This window comes from Acomys minous (genome assembly GCF_964271855.1).
Source record: "Acomys minous genome assembly, chromosome: 1".
NCBI lineage: Eukaryota > Metazoa > Chordata > Mammalia > Rodentia > Muridae > Acomys > Acomys minous.
In genome coordinates, this window is record NC_140483.1 from 50,342,707 (window position 1) to 50,365,449 (window position 22,743).

The 22,743-nt window shown below is 36.3% G+C and overlaps 2 protein-coding genes across 3 annotated transcripts in view; both read left to right on the top strand.

Annotated features, from left to right (window-relative positions):
• Positions 1–22,743, top strand: part of LOC311586565 (complement factor H-like) — a 168,165-nt gene that overhangs the window by 80,632 nt on the left and 64,790 nt on the right. Inside the window, exon 22 of one of the 2 annotated variants that reach the window (XM_084762631.1) lies at positions 620–1,242. The exons of the other annotated variant lie outside the window; for it this stretch is intronic. Coding sequence (XP_084618757.1) covers positions 620–828 — 209 coding nt within the window. The 3' untranslated portion in view covers positions 829–1,242. Of the gene's footprint in view, positions 1–619; positions 1,243–22,743 lie in introns of those variants that run through there. 2 annotated transcript variants of the gene reach the window in all.
• Positions 7,525–22,743, top strand: part of LOC311586686 (complement factor H-like) — a 42,754-nt gene continuing 27,535 nt past the window's right edge. Inside the window, exons 1-3 of the mRNA XM_084762817.1 lie at positions 7,525–7,641; positions 16,607–16,801; positions 17,197–17,373. Coding sequence (XP_084618943.1) covers positions 7,569–7,641; positions 16,607–16,801; positions 17,197–17,373 — 445 coding nt within the window. The 5' untranslated portion in view covers positions 7,525–7,568. The remainder of the gene's footprint in view (positions 7,642–16,606; positions 16,802–17,196; positions 17,374–22,743) is intronic.

Here is a 22,743-nt window from a genome sequence, read left to right on the forward strand (position 1 = left end):
CAAGAAATGCATTTGTGGGAGACACCTTGTTCTAGGATGCTATGCCATCCTGCTTTGCTAATAATGTAACACTAGAGACTAGCGTGGTTGTTAGGGTAGACACTTTCCAGTCAGGCTTGTCACTTGTCATGTGTGGTAATGTGATAGAGTTATGCTTTGAAACTATCAAAATAAAGTTCATGAATGGTAATCACTTCAGAGTTACAACTTTGTGTGCAAATCGTGAGTATTACAATGGTAGCTATGATTTGGCATTAGAGTCACAGTATTATAATTGTAGTATTTAACTACAGTCATCTCATTGAACATTAGATCTGAATATTGTAACCATGCCAAACTTCAATTTTTGTACCTTTACCAAATATATAAATCAATGCACCCAACCATGAATGTCCTGAAATCCAAGTGTCTTATTTCATTGATACCAGGAATCCTTTTTGCTGAAATTTAATTATCACACCAAACATATTGTGTTAACCTCACTTGCCACTCAATATAAAATAATTAAATGTGCTGCTTTTATACAGATTTTTAAAATAGTTTGAGAAATAATGCTCAAAAGCTGGGTTTCAGTAGGTTTATGTACTACTTAATGAACTTTGGTAATTTTATCTTTCAGATGCATGTGTAATACCAGAAGAAATTATGGAAAAACATAACCTAACGCTCAAATGGAGACGAAAGGAAAAGATTTATTCCACAACAGGGGATTATATTGAATTTAAGTGCAAAAGTGGATACATACTGGCAACAGGGTCACCTCCACTTCGTACAACTTGCGTTGATGGTCACATCAATTACCCCACTTGCAGAAAACGCTATCATTAGGGTTGAACTTTTGTTTACATATGGACACACACATTACTAATACAATTTTGATTTACATTTGAAGTATTGTTTAACTCATTTCTTCTCACAAGTATAAACTTTTGTTGATACATGATAATTAATTTGGAACATGAGAGACTGTTGCCGCAAATACAGAGCAGTGCATTAAAACTGCTAATCCAAAGTGTGATGTATCCTAGCACAAAAATCAATGGCAAAAAGAGACATAGCTTCTTTAATGTCTATTTCTGTACAGCACTCTCTCAAATCTTTCTAGATACCTTTTGATCTGAGGTTATGGTTCATAGTAAATGGAAGACATATTGTCTCAGTCTTCAAATCAGAATGATTTAAAAAATATGTAACAACCAAAATGTCAAATTTAACATTAATAAAGACTATAGATAACCAGCACATACTACTTCTGTAACAATAAATAAATATAAGAGACTTTTCGCATATGAACTTATAAATTATTAATTTGGTATGTTGAAATATTCAAGCAATTATACAAAGGGATTAAGATTTTAACTTGGTATATGATTCCATCACTGTCCTAATATTGACATTAAAAGCTATAAATATTCTGTATTACTTATAGGCAGTGAGCACTGTGTTAGTTAAGGTTTTATTGCTGTGAAGAAACCACCATGACCGAGACAACTCTCATAAAGAAAAATAATTAATTGTGGCTGACTTACAATTTCAGATGTTTAGTCCATTATCACTATGGTGGGCACCATTACACTGTCCAGGCAGACATGATGTTGGAGAATCTGAGAGTTCTACATCTTCATCCATAAGCACCAAAAGAGATTGTGTGCTACACTGGGCAGAGCTTGAATATACATATGATTTATCAGAATGACTTACAGGATGCATGCCAGCTATCCAACAATGGCTGACTATATATGGAAAGTGCAAGAATCCAATGGTTGCATAGTCCCTGAGTCTGTATATCTCTGTTGGCCATCCCAAAGAAATAGGCTTTAATGCCAGTGAAGAATGGGCAAGGGCAGGGGCAAGAAGGGAAAGATCAAAAGACTACAGCACATACTTCTATGTCCTCATATAAGCTTCCAGAAGAATGTGTGGCCCAGATGAAAGATGTGTCTTCCCTCCTTAAAATTGGGATTAAAGACATAGGTCTTCCTGCATCAAATCCAGACCAAAGGTGTTTGTCCTCCTACCTCAAAGGTATAGACTAGAATTGATTCACTCACTTCAAACAAGGTGGGAAAAAATCTCTCAGAGGTGTGTGCCAACTCTAAGAATTGTAGTTTATCCTGAAATGTAGTTAAGCTGACAACCAGGAACACCCATGACAAAGGAACCTTTGTCAACTTTACACACTGTCATATCTCCATGCACCATGATTAATCTCAAAATGAACACCATAACCACGTAGTAATAACACTTAAATACAGCTATTCTATGTACAAATGGAACTGCATTGTTGATTTAGAAAAGAATAGAACTTTTGTAGTCAATCTATTAGTATCTCAAACTTCAATATGATAACCATCGATGCTCTCTTATTAGATGTTACAAAACACCATAAAAATAGGGGGGGGGACTGAAATCTGTGTACTAATGCATTCTTAGCCAATCACAACAGAAGCACTCATGTCAACTATAATCCTTGTTTCAAAAATTTGTCACATGGCCTTTCCTGATGTCTTAGTTAGGATTTTATTGCTGTGATGAGACACCATGTACACAGCAACTCTTAAGAAAAGCATTTAATTGGAGCTGGCTTACAATGTCACACTTCTCTGACTGCACAGTGAGATACTTGGTCAGAGGCAATACTGAATTCCATGATGGTGAATAAGGGATTCTGAAAGCCCACAGGTGGTGGTTTGGCAGAAGCATTATTTGCAGGAAATGCATATCTATAACCAGAATAAGTATCCACACCAGTAAGGACAAACTATTGATCTTTCCACAAAGGAAGTGGCCCAAGTAGTCAAACTGCCTCCAGGTTGCTGACTGGTCCCACAGGAAATGATGTCATATCTGGGCTCAGTCTTGGTCTGTGCTCTTGTCAGATCTAGCACTCAGCAGTGCTATCCAGGGCAGTCTTGGTGAGTGGAAGTCCATGTTGTTAAGCCCATGCACAGCCTTCATCTCTGGCACCACCTCCCCTATGTTCATGGGCCCATTGAACATTGATAAGGATGGCTGGAAAAAGAGGCTGACTTCCACAGAATGAATGATCCAAGATACTTAATTATGGAACTCTTGCTCGACTGAAGTCACTTTGTGATGAGAATATACATGGGACACAAGTTCTTCACATTCTTTGACCATTTGCAGAGATCTGTCCACACTGGTCTTTCTCCCCAGGTCTCTTTCTCACTAATTGTCTAATCATGTTTTTTCCCAAGTCCCTGACCTTCCAACCAATCCATTAGCTACAGCCCATAAATAAGTGAACAATTACACAACTGGCCATTTTTCTTTCCTATTAAAATGTATGACTATGTGCTCTGCCTGAAGTTCTGCTCAGTGTGATGACTTCCCCTAACACTGTCTTTCAGGGTTGTGTCAGAAACAGTTTGTAATGCTGCAGCTTTCTACATCTGGGAGATGCCTACATAACAGGCAGAACCATCCATAAATCAGGCCCTAGTCATCTCTTCCTGACTCAATCAATGAGGCTATAGGTGCATACTTGTCAGAAGACAGCATTATAACAGGAGTAGACATATTTGGCCAACTTCTTCAGGTATTTGCCCTGTTTCTGTCTTCAGGAGTTGCTCAGGTCCAATCACGTATATAATTTGATAATATATTGCTGTTGCGCACATCCTACTTTATGACTCTGTGGGTCAGATAACACCCAGCTCATCATGGGCATCTCAGTTCTCATGAACACTAAAGTGCAATAGGAAGACAAGAACAGTCTTTGTCTGAAGATGATAGTTGTGCCTTGCTCCAAAATCCCAAAGGCCTCAAAAGCTCCAAACAGAATCCCTATCTGCCACAAAAACCTCAAGTACCATAGAGTCTGCTAGATCATATAATCCAAGTAGTAGATCAGCCTGCACAGCAGCCTAGACCTGTTGAGGAGGCTTGCCTACAAGGTTATTCTTATTCAAAACACTACAGATTCTAATTAAGTCAGGACCCTAGATGAGTTAACATATGCTTGAGGGAAACCTGTAAAGATCTATTGCTAACTTGACCAACTTAAAGAAAATTGTTTCTGCTGGTCCTTATGGATAGGTAACAACAAAAAGCCATTTTCTAGATCAAAATCGCCATATCATCTACCAATAGATGAGTAAATTTTATCAAGGGAAGACACTATATCTGGTATAGCAGCTGAATTCAGAGTCACTAACTGATGGAGTTTTCAATAATCAGCTATCATTCTGTCTCCTGCACTGGCTAGAGAGGAGAGTTAACGGGAGATGTGGTAGGAACCAGAAGCCATGCATCTTTCAAGTCCTTGATGATGGCACTAATATCTGCAGTTTCTCAATGAATATGATACTGTTTTGCAGTCACAATTGCTCCTTGCCAGGGACAACTCTAAAGGCTTCCTTTTAGCCTTTAGTAGCCCTCACTCTACAGGCCATAGAACCAATTTAAGAACTCTGATGACCTGGAAGCATATTCATCTCAATAATAAATTCTGAAAATGGGGAAATAATCTCAGGTTGAGTTTGTGGACCCACTGGACAAATTGCAAGTCAGACTTCAGCCAACTAGATTAACTCAAACTCTGTTAATCATGTGATTTCTGTAAGTCCTATTTTAACTAATGGGCCATAATGGGATTTCTTTAAATCAGCAGCTATTCAGAACCACTATCCAATAGACCCTGGGAAGTCTGGTTGTTTCCTCCTCCCAGTACAGAGTTACTCAGAAGAATCTGGCTGTTCCTTCATTCAAGGGGTTCTGAGTCTACAAACTGGCTCAAGCTTGAAAATTGATTTACTGGCCTCGACTGCCTTTTGCAATGATCCAATGTAGCCTTTTCCTATTTGTTTGAGAATTTTCCTGCTTATACAGATGGAACAAATATTCAATAGGGTTCTTACCTATTTCATGCCTGGGAACACCATGATTGATAAGTCAGTATCAACTGTCCATATGAGGAGATCCTCCATAAAATATCTTTTCCTATACTGACCATCATGTTCAGGCCATGATGAGCAAGCAATACTTTGTCTATGCTGCCCCTTAAGATAACTAGGATCACCTTGCCTTTGTTGATTCAGCCCTCCTACTGGTTCCCTGGTACTTCTGACACAATTAAACCCATTGCATTTCATTCACCCAAACCTAAAGTCAGGGACAAGGAAAATAATCCGACAGTAAAACTCTTCAAATGTTTATGTGCCCCTTTCACCATTTTGTGTCATAAAAGATTAGTAATGGGCATGTTTCTGGGCCTTCCCATAGTGTAGGGTTAGGTTTTCATTGGTGTATTAAATCTAGACTTGCAATTTCCCTGAGCTTTAAAATCTCTTCATCAACACTAAGACAAGGACTATCAGGCATCTCTAGCTCCTTTTCAGTGGGTCATCTTTTGATTAGCGCTTGAGCCAACCATTCAAACAAACTTTTGACACCTTGTTTTTTTTAAGTTGTGAGAAGCTTCCATATTAAACCTCAAATCTCCACTCAGTGGGCCTGCAGTGGGCAACTGAGCTTCCTGGAGATGATTTTGCTCAGCTGCAGTGTTTGTACCTCGGAGAGGCAAGCCCCAGGGGCTCTGTCTCCAGTTTCTTTCTTGTTGTTGATGTGCCTTCTCATGTTTTTCATTACTGTATTCTTCATATACCTGGCACGGAGTGATTGGGTGTAGGGAGACCCTCAGTGCCTATAGTCTGGTGTGATTGTTTCCTGGGTGATAGCCCGCTTTATTGGGCAATTTTCCTGCAGGTCAATATGAACATGAGCATTCATAAAATAATACTGTTTAAGGGAATTAATGATTTTACAGAATTTCAATTTGATCTAAATAGTTCCAGAAAGTAAGGCTAAGATGCTTTTGTCAGTGGCTCTCATGAAGAAAATCTTGAGGAACAATTTGAAGTTCAGAAAAGTATAATTTTAATAGTTGAGCTGGGGACATTTTGAGGTTAGAGAGCAAGAACAATACCCTAATTAGCACTGCCTGACATCTTGTACCCATTTTTGCCCTCAGCTTCCTGATATTATTTAATGAAAATTGTTACCAAGTAGACGTGTACTTTGAGGATTTAAAGTAGAAATGGCTGATTGCTTTTTATATAAAAGTTTATATTTGTGATTCTTTAAGATTTCTTATAAGCTGACTTTTTAAAAAATGATATCTCCTTGTAACTGCAAATTGTAGCCTGATATTAAAGGAAACTGACTTAAAGATTTACCTTGCTTGCTTATACTTTGTTAGTAGACAACATATAGCTCAGTTACAAATGTATGTGGGTTCTTGGGAATAATTTGGTTTTCACATTTCATCCATAATACATAAAACATTTGCTCATCTGAGGGTATGTGGAACATACTTTTCTTATACATGCTTGTTGTAATTATTCACTTTCAGAAAAATAGAATATAACCACATTGTGATTTTGTACTGATTGAAAGGCTTTGCTGGGATATACAAGCTGTGGGAGAAAAAAAACATATTGAAGTTTTGTACCCTTGCTCCACCCACAAAATGAGTGTGTTTGTGTGTGTGCGTGCGTGCATGCGTGCGTGCGTGCGTGCGTGTGTGTGTGTGTGTGTGTGTAAAATGGTTGGTGCTTGCTTGTTCAAGTTTGCTCCATCCACCCAATATGCATGTGTGTATAAGGGTATTTATGAAAATCGTTAGCGCTATTGAAGCTTTGCTCCATTGAAATAGCAGTATATATTCAGGGAAAAGTCCTAAGAATCATTCTGCCCACTCCTCACCACCAAAAGTAAACTATAATTTATGTAAGACTGTACATACATATGTACATACAGTAGCACATACAATTCTTTGTGTGAATATAAATATATATTGTACATAGAATGTTCCACCTAAGGTGACAATACTCACTCCAAGAACCAAAACCATCTCACAAACACATTAATTCTAGGCACAAGAAGCACTCTTTTGAGTTCTTGGTCAAGGTTGTCTTACGGAACTCAAAACATGTTCTTCTTGTGTAGGTAGTTTGTTTTATTATGTGTAATAGTGTAAAAGTATATGTAAAAAAAAACATAATAAAAAATTGCTAAACAAATAACATTATAGACTATTGCTATTGTACTTTGTTGCCCTGAAATGTGGAAGATAAGTTTATACTATGGAAGACACCATGTCAATGTGTTCAGCATCATAGGGCCCAGAAGACCCTAAGCTGAAGTGTTCAGAACTGAGAACTAGCAATCATGGTTCCAGACGCTGCTGTGCGTTTCAAAGCAGAAAATCAACCAACAGTCCTACCCAGCTACCCATGCCCATAAGAAGGCAAAAGAAAGTCTTATCTCTCATCTTCCTTTCTGAATACTTCAGTTTCATTGTCTAGGAGACTGGCACAAAGTATTTGAATGTTATTACTTTGGTTAATAAGTGTAAAATGATTATGTTAGACTGTTAATGTGAAAACACTGACTGGAAATTTCTTGGTTTTTCCCTGCCTTGTGAACTTTGGTATTTACCAAACTAGCTGCCAGTAATGTTTTGAAATTCAAGGTCATGCACAGCATTGTTAATAACAGGGCTCCCAGAAGCAACACCACAGCTGGACTGCTGTGGGCTTTAGAAGATGGGGCTCTGTAGCATGTTGCTCTTAGCCAGCGTCCTCCTAAGTTCATGGCTGTCTACTGCCGAAGGTGAAGGTAAGTGGAAACAGATTGGAAGCATGCATTTTCTGGTCAAATGTATTTATCTGCCATAAGTATATGAGAAAATTATAAATTTGTTTTAAATTTTTAATAAAACATTACAAATGGAAAATGAACTAGAAACATATTTTAAGTGAAGACTAAACCTTTTGAATGTAAAAACCAATATATTCCTGAAAATAGTTTCTGATAATCAAATGAGGAAAAATTAAATAAAAGAGGTTTCTCTGCTCTTTATATCAAAAAGTCTCTAAAATATAATTTGAAGGAAAAATTCATTTTAAAAATATGTATATAATAAATGTAACAAGATGAGGTTTCAAAATGAAACTCAACAAAAAAACAAAGCCACTGACCAGGACAAAGCTCCAGATAGACTCTTAAACAGCTTTGAGTCTGTATGGGGTTGATTCCATCTTCACAGACAAGATACATCCAAATGAGTAACTTTTTCCATTTCAATCAAATTACCATTCATCAAACAGAAATAAGACAATGAAGAATACTGTTATTTTTGTAAGCAAGCCTTTAAAATATCAACAATTTGCTCTTTTCTGATCTCCCCAATGAAGTTATCAGGTAGAAGGAGATTCTGTTACCTCTGTAATAACACTGTGTCTAAAGAGGATTTGTAAACTGCCCCGCAGTGAATCATAAAGACCCCACATCCATGGAACCACAAATGATGCTGTAAACAAGATGTAGGATTCTGGAATTTAATAACTGTCCTTCACTGCTTCATAAAGTCTGGTTTGCTATATGTTATTGGCTAAGGTTTCCATATAATTAGGGGTGATTTCTGTAAATCTTCAGTCCTTGCATTACATTATATTGTTTTTAAGATCAACCCTTTCAATTTTTGTAATATTATTTCAGAGGTTTAAGTCCACTTTATTATGTTGTGGCATTTCAGTTTGAGTTGTAGTCCTAGGATTGCAGCCATCTAGTGGGAGAAAAGATCATGCCACCAAATGACAGAAAATGGTTGCTTTCAATTACTTTGTACTTTCATAAATTTTGAGATTACAATATGACTATAATTCTCTTGTGCTTTCTTCCAACAGTCTTTTCCATGTTCTCTGATTCATTTTTTCTAATTGTTATTGCATAAGTGTATGTATATTTACATACATATATATCTTTAAATATAGTATGCCTAGTCCATTCAATTTAATTTAAACTGTGTCTGGCATTCTATAGAGTCCAGAGAATGACCTACAAGGGTCATATTTTTCCATTTGAATGAGTTTACAAAATATCCAGCAAGAAAAGTGAAAGAACAAATAGCAAGTAAGAGATAGCTATATAAATGGCTGACAGACAGACTGACTGCCTGCCTGACTGCCTGACTGACTGATTGACTGATTGACAGCAGAACATTATTTCAGGCCTTCAGGTATCTAGCATTAATCGTCTAGGGCAGCTAGCTACTTAATGGCAGCCATCTGGACCTCCCCTGTAAGACTACTCTTGGATGAAACTTCTAAGTAATAGAACAAATAGCAACAGATAGAGATCACATGATCCAATCAGTGCTCTCGACTTCCAGCGGGAAAGCTGAAACAGTACGCTGGAGTTTCCGATTGCTCCCCTGTTCCATCTCGAAAGATAAATTTGCTATAGATGATCTTTCAGTTGATTTCTCTGCTCTTCCTGGAATCCAGATGAGGAATTCCAGCTGCCTGTCTTAAGGCCTTAAGGAAGCCTTAAACATGCACCCTCAGTTTTCGTTATATATCTGCAAGCAAATTTGATGATTTTACCTTTCTGCTACGTTTTTGGTTTTTTTACATGGAAGCCTCAGGCAATGGGACACTGTACTGTCGTTTGGACCTCCAATGGACTGCCATAAAAGAACTTGCTTATCTATTTTTTTCAGGTTATCATCATCAGCCAATTAGATGGGTTTTGTTGTTGTTGTTGTTGTTGTTGTCAGTCTTCCAATTATCTATCTATTGATCTATTTATCTATCTATCATCTATCTGTATATAATCTATCCTTCTTCTCTCTAATCTTGAAATTGATTATTTTTTTCCTCATTTATGGAAAAGAGGTCTTTTTCTCATGAAAAAAAAATCTAATTATAACAAGTTTCCTCTACTTCTACTGCATCCAGTTCCTCCCTACCTCTCCTCCACTCCCTTTTCTGTCTGTCATTTTAAAAAGAATAGGCTTCTAAGAAATAAGGGTGAAAACATAACCATATAAAACATAATACGGTAAAACAAAAACAACATTGAATCTGGACAAGACAAACAACAGAAGTAAAAGAACCCAAGAGAAGGTACAAGAATCAGAGAACCACTCACTCACTTACAGAGGAGTCCCATAAAAGGCAGGAGACACTGTCAAGAGAACAAAGCGACAGCCTACAGACTGGTAAATGATCTTCATCAACCCTACATCTGACAAAGGTCTAATATCCAAAATATATAAAGAACTCAAGAAATTAAACACCACCAAACCAAATAACCCAATTGAGAAATGGGGCTTGGTACTAAACAGAGAATTTTCAACAGAGGAATATCAAATGGCTGATAAACACTTAAAGAAATGCTCAACCTCCTTAATCATCAGGGAAATGCAAATCAAAACAACTCTGAGATTCCATCTTACACCCGTCAGGATGGCTAAGATCAAAAATTCAAGCGACACCACATGCTGGCGAGGATGTGGGGAGAGAGGAACACTCCTTCATTGCTGGTGGGAATGCAAACTAGTACAGCCACTTTGGAAATATATCTGGTGCTATCTCAGAAAAATGGGAATAGGGCTTCCTCAAGACCCAGCTATTCCACTCCTTGGAATATACCCAGAAGATGCACCAGCACACAACAGGAAACTTTGCTCAACCATGTTCATAGCAGCCTTATTCATAATAGCCAGAACATGGAAACAGACTAAGTGTCCCTCAATAGAAGAATGGATAAAGAAACTGTGGTACATATACACCATGGAATACTATTCAACTATTAAAAACAAGGAATTCCCGAAATTTGTGGATAAATGGATTGAGCTAGAAATGATCATAATGAGTGAGTTAACCCAGAAGCAGAAAGACTCAAATGGTATATACTCACTTATATCTGCATATTAGCCCAAGGGGCATGTCCCACCAAAGCCTTCACTTACCAGGAAACTGAGACAGAGTGGAGGACATTCTAGTGGGACTCTAGATGAGAGAAGCATGGGAGAATGGCAAAGTAGAAGGATCCAGAGGGTCCTAGAAGCCTACAAGTAGAACATTATGATAGGCAGATTTGGGCTCAGGGGTCCCGCTCAAACTAAGGCACCAGCTAAGGACAATACAGGTGGTAAACCTTAAACCCCTACCCAGATCTAGACAATGGACAGAACACTCTCCAAAGTAGAGTGGAGAGTGGGATATTACTTTCTCACATACTCTGGTGCCTCACCTTTGACCATGTCCCCTGGAGGGGGAGACCTGGTGGCACTCAGAGGAAGGACAGCAGGTTACCAAGAAAAGACTTGATACCCTATGATCATATAGAGGGGGAGGTAATCCCCCTCAGGAACAGTCATAGGGGAGGGGAATAAGGGGAAAATGGGAGGGAGGGAAGAATGGGAGGATACAAGGGATGGGATAACCATTGAGATGTAACAAGAATAAATTAATAAAGGAGAAAAAAATTTGGAAGAAATATTTCATTCTAACGGTTATATATTAACTAATACTTTACCATAATTTTTAATTAAAGTACCAATACTTACATGATTAAATGAAACAACAATAAAAAGAGAATGTTGTCAGTACATTATTTTACCTACATGGTGGTACCTTATCTAGTGAAATATTTATGAATTTTACAATCCTTTAACACATTTTGTGGTGATAAAACCATCACAGCCTTCCATGAGGAAAGAATCACCCACCAGTGTTTTACATTTGGTCACAATTTAGGCTTTCTACACAGAGTGTTAACACTAATCATCTTGGTAAAGTGTACTGAAGTGGGGAACATCCTGTGTTGGTCAATTATTGCTCACTGTGTCGAAATATCTAGCAATCAACTTAAAAGAAGAAAAGATTTGTTTCCATGCACATTTCAGAGGTTTTGGTCCATGTTTGTCCTTGTCATGTTAGCAAAATAATTCAGCAAGAGTCTGTGTCCATAAACTCTTCACTGCAGGCACCGAGGAACAAAAGGAGAAGAAACAGCCAGTGGCCAGGATCCCCTATATCCTTAGGTCCTCAGTGATCAAACGTCTGTCCTCTAACCATCACCCCTGATTGCTTCTGCCTTATCTACATAAGGCCACAGGTTGGCGAACAACACTAATATATGAACTTTTGGGACTCCAACATAGCACATGCTTTAGAAGTTAAGAAAAACTTTGCAGATCCAGTGAGATTTAGTCTGTCCTTCTACAGCCATACAGTGATAATTACATATGTTAGGGATCTTCCTTTCCTTCTTCATGGAATATTTGTCTATGCTTTGCAACAAAATTTCTCTGCGTTCACTTTTGAGATGATGGATATGGTGGTGACTTCATTATTTGGTGTATGACATGTGTATAACAGATACAATGATAGACAATAGCTATGCGTCTCTATTATACATTTGGCATTGGCTGGGCACTGTTTGTTTATACAAGAGCTTGTGAATAAAAGATATAGATATTTTAAGTAAAATTACCATAAAAATTTTTTAAAGAAAATGTGCTAGTACATGATTTATTGTTAAAGGACTTTCTCTGCTTCATGTTGTGCATGAGTTTAGATTATAAGTGAAATCCTGCTTTTTAAAATATGTCATAAGTGTCTTGTAACATGCCAGTAATAGTGAATGTCAGACACATAGGAAACATCACATGGTTTAAACTGAATTAGAAGATGGAGTGTTAACATGATATGGTTATGAAAGTGGATATGAAAGGACTAGATGTTCTACAGATCTGATGATAATGTCTGGTACCATTTGTCCATATTCTACACACGGTACTTTTCCTTCTGGGGAAAAAGTGATCCAGATTATATATTTTTTTTCTGATCTGCAAACTCTCTAGAGAAATAGTTTCCATTGAAAAACCATCAAAATTCAAGTTGTCTCCACACAATTTTAACACATCAAAATCATATACCTGAATAATAATATACCTATGAATAATGCCTTCATATTAAAAATAAAGTTATTTGTCACACATATCATGTTTATGGGTAAAAATAAAAGTTATTAATTTCAAATGTGTTGTAGATTTAGAAATGATTTGCATTGCCAGCATGGCTGTTTATTGCACACTCTTCACCAACTTCAGATATCTTACTTCTTGCCTTTGCTTCTTTTCTTTCTCATAAAACCCTGTCATTGTAATCAGTATTCTTAAAACCAACATGCAATTCCATCATCAAACTTGTGTAAAATCATATTCCTCCTTAGATTTACATGTTTAAATCTAAATATGATATATTTGTCTGCTGTTATTATAATTTAACCACAAGCAATATTTCTTACAACATTATTTCATAGTTCTCGAGGTCAATAGTTTTGAAGTGTGGGATAATCTTTCCTCTCAAAATTCTAGGAAAGAACATCTCTCATTATTCACAGTATCAAAATCCCCTTGTATACTTTGTTTTGCACTCCTTTCTTAAGGGAATTCCATCTCTGTTCTGGTCACATTCTCTGATTCTTACTTTGCAGTGTACCTCTTACAAAGGCATTTTTGTTTTCATTGAAGCTATCACCAGATAATTAAAAATGTACATAGTAATATATTATTGATTACATTTTTTGTCATATGTGCTTCTTTTATTATATTTACCTCTATCAAATGTAGGTATCTTTCATATCTGAGTTTCAACTTCTAATTATATAAACTATTAGAAAACAATGAAAAGAAGCCATATATTTAAAGTATTTTCAAAAGATATCCATGAGTTAATTTTTATAAACATATTAATGAGTTAGGTAGAGCACAATGAATACAGAAAACCTTAAAGATAGTGGGTTGGTCCTGATTTCCTTGAAGAGTCTTTGATATGTACAGATTTTCCAGAATGGTTGAATGACTGAGTTTCCTAGCTTTCTTCTTCTTCTTCTTCTTCTTCTTCTTCTTCTTCTTCTTCTTCTTCTTCTTCTTCTTCTCCTCCTCCTCCTCCTCCTCCTCCTCCTCCTCCTCCTCCTCCTCCTTTGCCACCTCCTCCTCCTCCTCCACTACCTCCTCCTCTTCCTTCTCCTGCTTCTCAAATCAACAGAAGTAGATAACTTCCTTGTTTTATGGCCCCTAACACTGGATAATGTTCCCCAAACCAGCCTTTAACTCACTGTAGAGCCAGGGGTGATTTTGAATTCCTGATCGTCATGCCTTTCAGGTACTAAGAAGTACTGGGATTACAGGCTACAACACAGGGCCTGGCCTGGACAGCTGCATGAAGATGTCATGAAGGGTGGGGGAATGGACCTCAACAAATATAAGATTCAGAAACCTGTAATGGCATCTCTATGATCTCTGTGAAGGAGAGTAAGCCAGCAGTAGCTTCCCTGACTATTCATACTGAGCAAGAGGAGACTTTCCTGTTCAGAAGAAAGCTTGAAAAGAAAGTTTTGGGTGGAATGGGTGAAATGACACAGTGAGAAAAAACACAAGCCCTCAAGTCTGGCTGTGGAAGAGAGCAAAGGAATTCAAGCAAGGAAAGAAGGAATTAAAGCATCTTTACTTGCAGATGATCTAATTTTATCCCATAGAACAGCTTAGTAGTTCTGAGGTAGGGAGAATTGAGCTGGCAGGGAACAGCTGGCCAAAGAGACCAACTATTAATGAAGAATTAGTTATAGGGAGCTAATTGTTGAGGTGAAATTGAAGAAAGACAGAGAAAAGAAATATTGAGGCCCAGACATAAATTGCCATGCAAACTGAATGGTCTTCTAGCCCAGGAGAACTTTATTTTTCCTCTGCTTGCTCTTGGGTCAACCCCAGTACTTTACTTAAAGTGAATTTCAGTTTTTTCCTTGCAGATTATATCATAAGTTTGTCATCTTTTACAATCAACAGAGCAAGAGAACAATCTAACAAAGAAACACAAACAGTTCTGTACAAGCTATAATAAGGTACATAGCAAAAATCAATCAATTTCCAATCAATAGTCAGCATGACCTGATTATTATTTCTTAAACAATACTTGGAAAAGTTTAATCATATATTTTCCAGGGCAAAATCCATTGTCTTTACATGATTGTCATAGCAATATAGCTTGACATTAAATGTTCTTAACACAGAAAAAGCTTGACTTACTTCCGGTCCCAAAAAAAATAGGTGAGCTATCCAAGCCTAAACTAAGTGCCAAGGGGTCCTATATTATAAAATATCTGTAAAGCACGATGTTTCAAGCCCACCTTCTATTGAATTCAAAGCAGATTCTAAAGAAATTAATTTTACTTTTCTACAGCTAACAATATCTAAGCAAGTGCTGTTATAGCAAAGTCCTAACTTTCTTTTCAAACATTTTCTGCCTGGCTGATCACAAAAGTCAGAGACAAGACTTTCTCATTGTCTCAAGACTTCGGCAAGACACCTCTTCTTTTAATATTCTCTGTTGAAAGAAGTTTTCCAGTATACATTTCATGAAGGCTCATAGTCAAAGTGAGAAATAGAGAAAAAGACAGTTTTATGAGAAAAAGTAGATTTAAAAGTAGTTTTTAGACAAAAGTACACCTGAACCATACATAATATTTAAGGGCAGTGATGATCAGCCAAAGATCTTTGGAACTTTGTCAAGTAAAGCCTGAGCAGCTGTTCTGGATGTCTATAGATCATGTTGGGAAGTCAGAGGTCTTTGGAACTTTGTTAAGCAAAGCCTCTACAACTTGTCCTCAGTGTCTGTGACAATTTTGCATCTAAAAGACGTCAAGGGGTACAGTGTAACTTCTACAGCTGATAAACACTTTCAGCAAAGTAACAGGATATGGAATTAAAATACAAAAATTAGTAGCCTTCCTATATGCAAATGACAAACATAGTGAAAGAAAAAAACCAGGGAAATAGTACCTCTCACAACAGCATCACAAACTAAAATAAAGTATCTTATACTAATTAATCAATCAAATAAAAACTTGTATAATGAAAACATTAAGACAAGGAAGAAAAATTAAAGAAGACATCAGAAAATAAGTGACCTTCATGTTCAATGATTGGTAAGGTTAATAGTGAGCACTTAGGATAAAAATAATTTAAAACTATTTTTTTATAATTTATTTATTTTTATTGTATATGCATTGTTGTTTTTCCTGCATGTGTATATGTGTGAGAGTGTCAGATCTTGGAGTTACAGACAGTTATGAGCTGCCATGTGTGTGCTGGGAATTGAACCCCGGTCCTTTGGAAGAGCAGTCAGTGTTCTTAACCACTGAGCCATCTCTCCAGCCCTATATGCCAATGTTTAGAAAATTCTTGAAATTTTCTCTTATAAAACAAAAAATAAATAGAATAAGGAAGCCATAAGAAATTAGTATGTGTTTGATATATTTGTTAGAATTAGTTTAACATAAATATGTGAAGTTCTCTGAAGTAGAATTATACTTCATGGAAAAAGTAAAACTATTCTGATATTTGAAATACTAATTATTTATAAATAAAAACATGAAAACAAAATTGTTACATATGAGCATGTTGATACAATAAACAATATAGGACTTTAATACTAAGGCACAGGTATAGCTTAATATGATATATTCATGTTATAGTTCAGTTTCAGTTAAAATTATGAATATTCTTTTATCATATTGGATATTATCAAATATCTCTAATCCACTTTCCTGGTGATTTGTAAGATATAACTTGTTGCATATGTTTCAAGTGTCTGAATTCTACTAGTTTTCCTGTTCAAGACACCCTCGGTCTTCTTGTTTAGTTATTTTAGTTAATAGCAATTCATTAATCAAGTGATACATCTCTGATATGAGTGTTTTTCTGTTTGTTTGTTTGTTTTATTGCAAGTGAAATTTTGTAAACTTCCACAAATCAAAAATGGACTTCTATATACAGAAAAGATGAACAGACTCCTCTTCCTACTACCTATGTTAAAGAGGTTGCGCTATCACTGCAACAATGGATTTGTGACTCCTTCAGGGTCAGACTCGGACTACATTCGCTGCACAGAGGAAGGGTGGAAGCCTGCAGTCCCATGCCTCAGTAAGTCAATGTCTATATTAAATCATGTTTTATCATGTTTAATTCTCCAAAGGATGGAAGAGAAGAGCACATGCATTAGTACAGTTAGGTTTCTCAAGAAAAAAAAAATGGGCCAACAAAATTTGTGAGCAAAGACAACCAGTATCTGCCTTTGTGAGCCACTTACATAAAATGAACATCAAAAACAGGGACTATAAGAAGTCCTTCACACTTGCATATTTTATTTATATAGTCTAAAGGTAAGTGCTACTCTTTTGAACATTTGGCATTGGTTTTATTTGTGAATGCCATGCATGTCATTAAATGGTTGTAAGGATAAATTTTTATTTAGTTTAATTTATTGTAAAAATAAATCAGTTGGTTTTTTTTTCCATTTGTCATTTTTTGGTCCTTAGGGGAATGTATTTTCCATTATGTGGAGAATGGGCATTCTTCATTTTGGGAAAGAAAATACGTTCAGGATCAGTCTGTGGAAGTCAAGTGTTACGCTGGCTACAACCTTCCCAATGGTCAAGACACAATTACATGTACAGAGAATGGCTGGTCCCCTGAACCCAAGTGTATCCGTGTCAGTAAGTAACCTGCCTTGAGATCACAAGATGCTTATGACTCTCTGTCCCATTTATATTAATTTTGGCAAAATGCTTCATTGTTTCAAGTGTGTATAAGTTAATATATAGGATCCTTGACAAGTATATAGCAAGGCAAACAAACCAGTAGAAATTAGATCATAATACAACAAAACATTGATTAATCTTTTATTTAACTCATAATATTATATATTTTGATATTGCTTTGTCATTTAACACAAAACAGTTGTTTGAAATCAACCAAATATCATAATGGCTACATACACCTTTCAAATATTGAAGTAGTTACATGATATTTTAAAGTACTGAAAGTTGTCTCTGAATTCTCTGTGATGTGTAACTCAGAAGGGGATTCTGGGAAGTTGTACATTGTCTAGTTTTCCGGTGTTTCTCCAAAATGTGTACTAATGTACTAATATACATTTTTGTCAATGTCTTTTTTCTTGTTCTATATCCTTGCAAATGGATGCATTATGTCACATTTTATTTTAAAATAAATGTCTATAAATATTACAACATAATAATGTTGGCATACACTCATTTTAATATGGTTTGCTTTTTAAAAGATAGTCCTATGTCAATTTGGAGTTTATCATTTCAATTTTATATATAACTAGTTTGCTGTTATATTAAGAATTCTTAAAATCAATCTCTGAGTTTCACATGTAATAAGTATGTTCTTTGTTTACTTCAGATTGCCACTTTTTAAAAAAAAAACCTTGATTAGATTTGATTAACATTATCTTGAATTTTCAAAACAAATGTTAAGTAACTAATCCCAGAATAATATTAAGTCTTTTTATATACTAATGTGATTGTCTTTAAATGTTAACATATCTTTACATTTATGTCTAATGCTTTCTATTGTATCATTTTGCTGATGAAAAACCATTCTTTGCTTTATTCTCTTTTAGATAACTAGGCCATTATGTATTTATATATAGGAATTTTTATCTTCGGTGAATTAATATTTTCTATACGTTCTTTAAGTGTTTTTCATCCATTCAGTGTTCTTTTGTTGGGAATTCTCTGTTTAGCTCTGTACCCCATTTTTAACTGGATAATTGGATTTGGTAGTGTTTAATTTCTTCAGTTTTTTAAAATATATTTTGGATATTAGCTCCTTCTCAGATTTAGGGTTGATGAAGATATTTTCCCAGCCTGCAGGCTATCATATTTTTCTGTTGACAGTGTCCTTTGCCTTACAGAAGCTTTTGGGTTCATGAGATGCATTTATTAATTGTTGATCTTAGAGCCTGAGCTACTGGTACAAATTTTAACCGGATGTTCTGTTCAAGGATTGTCTTCTTTACCAATAAATTCAAGGCTCTTCCCCACTTTTTCTTCTAACAGGTTTACTGTGTCTGATTTTATGTTGCTGTCTTTAATCTACTTGGACTTTAGTTTTGCACAGGTTGATAAATATGAATCTATTTGAATTTTTCAACATGTAGACATCCAGCAGGACCAGAACCATTTGTTGAAGATGTTATTTTTTTCTATTGCATGGTTTTGACTTTCTCAAAAATCAAGTGTGTGTTGCATTATTTCTGGGTCTTTGATTAGATTCCATTGATCAACCAGCCTATTTCTATTCCAGTACCATGCCGTTTTTATTATTGTTGCTCTATAGTACAACTTGAGATTCAGCATGGAGATTCCTCCAGAAGATCTTTCATTTTCACAGGATTGTTTTAGCTATTCTGTTTTTTCCATATGAAGTTGAGTTTGATTTTTCAAGGTCTGTAAAGAATTATATAGGCCATACAACAAGGAAATTTGCTCAACTATGTTCATAACAGCATCATTTGTAATAGCTAGAATCTAGAAACAACCTAGATGTCCCTCAACCAAAGAATGGATAAAGAAACTGGTACATTTCCATAATGGAATACTATTTAGCTATTAAAAATAAGGAAATCTTGACATTTGCAGGCAAATAGATGGAGCCAGAAATGATCGTTCTAAGTGAGGTAACACAGACCCAGAAAAGCACACATGGTATATTATCTTATAAATGCATATTAGCCTAACATAGATGCACTCTGAGAGACTCAGTGGGGAATTAATTGGGACAGATACTGCGACTCGAAGCTGGACTCTGGGCAGAGTGCTGAGAGTTGTAGGGAAGAGTTGGTGGATGGAAGGTCTAGGAGGAAAAAGGAGCTTTACAGGGAGACCATCAAGGCCTATGGATCTGGCAACAGGGGGACTGCACAAACTGATACAACAGCCAAGGACAATGCATGCAGAGAACCAAGACCCCCTGATCAGATACAGCCAATGGACTGGTGATCCTCCACAAGGGGGAAAGTAGGTGACAGCTGCTGCATGACTCAGACATGCACTCAGGTGCCCATGATTTGGTCACTGTCCCTCGGGAAGATGACGTAGTGGGCACACAGTGGAAGGTGATATAGGCTATCTTTCTTTTTTGTAGATTTATTTATTATTACCTATACAGTTCTCTGCCCACATGTACACCTGCAAGGCAGAACAGGGCATCAGGTCACATTATAGATGGTTGTGAGCCACCATGTGGCTGCTGGAAATTGAACTCAGGAACTCTGGAAGAGCAGTCAGTGCTCTTAACCTCCAGCCCCAAATGTAGGCTATCTTGATGAGAATTAATAGGCTATTGCCAGAGGTCTGGGGTGGGGGGATAGGGAGAAGAGGGAGAGAGTGTAGGAGTGAGAAGATAATAGGGACAGGATAACAATCAGGAGGTACTGTGAATAAATCATAATAAATAAAATATACATTTAAAAAATCCAGGCAAAGGAGGGGTGGCTGCAGAGACTGATGCACCAACCAAAGACCATGCATGGTGAGGACATAGACACTCTGCTCAGATGTAGTAGATAGGGACCACATTGGGAATGGTTATAAGTTAATATTGGTCTTATTCAGAGAGAGAACGAGGTTGGACTCAGGGATGTCTCTCTTTTCCTTTATCTTTCTTTCTTAGGTTTAGAGATAATGGTTGAAAAGAAAGAAGCGGGAATACAGAAATATATAGGGTTGATAGGACAAAAAGTAGACCGTTGAGTCTACTCTTCAACTTAAGGCCTTAATTGTTATTCACAAGGTTATTTTTAATTCATTGGTATAGAATTTTGTATATTGATTGTATATTGTGGTCTAGAATTCAAATTTAAGATTATGCTTCACACACATATGTATACATATCTACTCTAACATGAGATATTGTACCCATTCAATTCGATTATAATAGAAGGTTTACTTCCAATACCTTGAAAGTGCTATTGCAGGCTTTTTAGGATAATTAATAATACAAGTTAATTGTTAGTTGATCAAATCATGGTCATGTCAATTACTAGTTTATTTTTATTACAAAAATATATATCCTAGGTCTAACTTATAGATATGATTCAATAGATATATACGGCAAAATAGTTAGATAAGGTCTTCAAAAGCCTCAGAGACATACAGAATATGGCATTTAAAGATATTTTTGTTATTCTAAAAATTCTTTGACAACAATACAGTTTAACTCCTGACAACACCCAACCTACTTCAAAGAAGATGATGAGCATCAAAGAACCTCCTTATGGAGATGGCTTCAAATGTGGCAAGCCAGTCACTGGGGAAAATGTCCTCATTACTATCACAGACAGAATTCTGTCTAAAAATGGGCAAGCTTGGATGCAGGCTGACTTGATGGCCAAACTCTGCCAAGACAGGGTAAGCAAGTCCTCAAGAGTTCCTGCATCACAAATATGTCTGTCAGATATATTGGCCCAAAAAGCTGAAGAGGATGATCCAATGTTATACAGAGTTATGGGTGACTGTTCAGACAGCAAACTGTCTCTGTCATTTTTTTTTTCACTTTGAAAGCTGCTTATCTATACTTCCTGTTTACTCAGGTAATTAATTTTATTCCTTCTCAAGTCTCTGACGAGGTTGAAGACCAGGTAGTTTAGTTTTACAATGAACCTTAGTTGTTTAGGGATTAAGATGTTTTTAGGTATAGATAGATGTTTTAAGTTAACAGAGATGAGATATTATAGATATTGATTTACATTCAGAATTTGAGACTCACCAAGATAGGAAAGATGTTTCCTTACACTATGAATGTAACATTAATAAAATTCCTTATTGTTTCATGCTTCTTCTTGTTGTATGTACTTTATTTTATATGTGTGTAAGATTATAAATTAATATGTAAATTTTAAAAATTGTGTAGGTATTTTGATAGTGATTTCTTTGAATCTAAGATTGCATTTGGTAAGATAGCCCTAGGGAGACCATAAAGGCTGAAGGATCTGGACCCAGGCGAGGGAGGATTCCTCTAAAAATCAGGAGAGTTGCATTTGAGATTCTAAACACATCAGATGAGAAAGCCTATCTTTAATTTTTATTCATAGTTGGCAAATAATAGCAATCACCTAAAAATTCCCCTTTAATTGACTGTGTTATTACATAATTTATATTATAATAATTTATCTAAGATACAACTCCTTATCAAATTTTTAAATATGTTCTTATATAACCTGGCTCATCATGAGTTTCTAGTAGTTATTTCCAGTATGTGTATTTTAACACTTTATGAGGTCCAAGTAAATACTATTTGTGATTTTTTTGCTTATATTTGTTACTTAAAATAATTTTAATTTTTTGAAAATTAGATTCTCTGAAATCTTCATATGATATGTTTTAATCATAACCACCCATCCTGAACTACCCCCAGGGATGCCTCTTCTACCCCCATCCCAACTTTGTGTCCTTTTTTTTTTTCCTTAAACAAACCCATAAAGTCTAATTTGTGGTGTATTTACATTCTTGGATGTGTGGTATTATAATAAACAGTGACTGATCTACTCCTTTACATAGCTATTTATTGCCAACTGCCCACAGTTAGGGTGGGATTCTGTGACCAGCTTCCCTGTGTGTGCTAGAATTAGTCTACCTTGAACTTCTGCACACCTTGTGCCTACTCTCACTCTCCTTCTGAAATCATATGTGCATCTTATTTGCTGTGTCTTGAAAATACTTCTTCCTCACAGTAATCTACAATTCCTGGCTCTCCTACTGTTTCTATAGCCCCCCCCTCTTTTTTTTCCCGCCAGTCTTCCAAGAGCAAATGTTTCCTTTTCACCTTTCTCATTTTTATTAGTTCTTTGATAGTTTCACATGCTTTGATGATCTCTATCTCCCTCCACTTAGATCCCTGACCCTGCCTACCAACTTTGTGTTCTAAAACCACACCAAACCACACAAACAATAACAAAAACGTTGAGGGGGTGTGTCTAGCCACTAGCGTGTATTCACCTCCTTCCCCGTGACTCCTTCTCCATATGACCACGTGTGCAAGATCTTCACAAGCTCAAG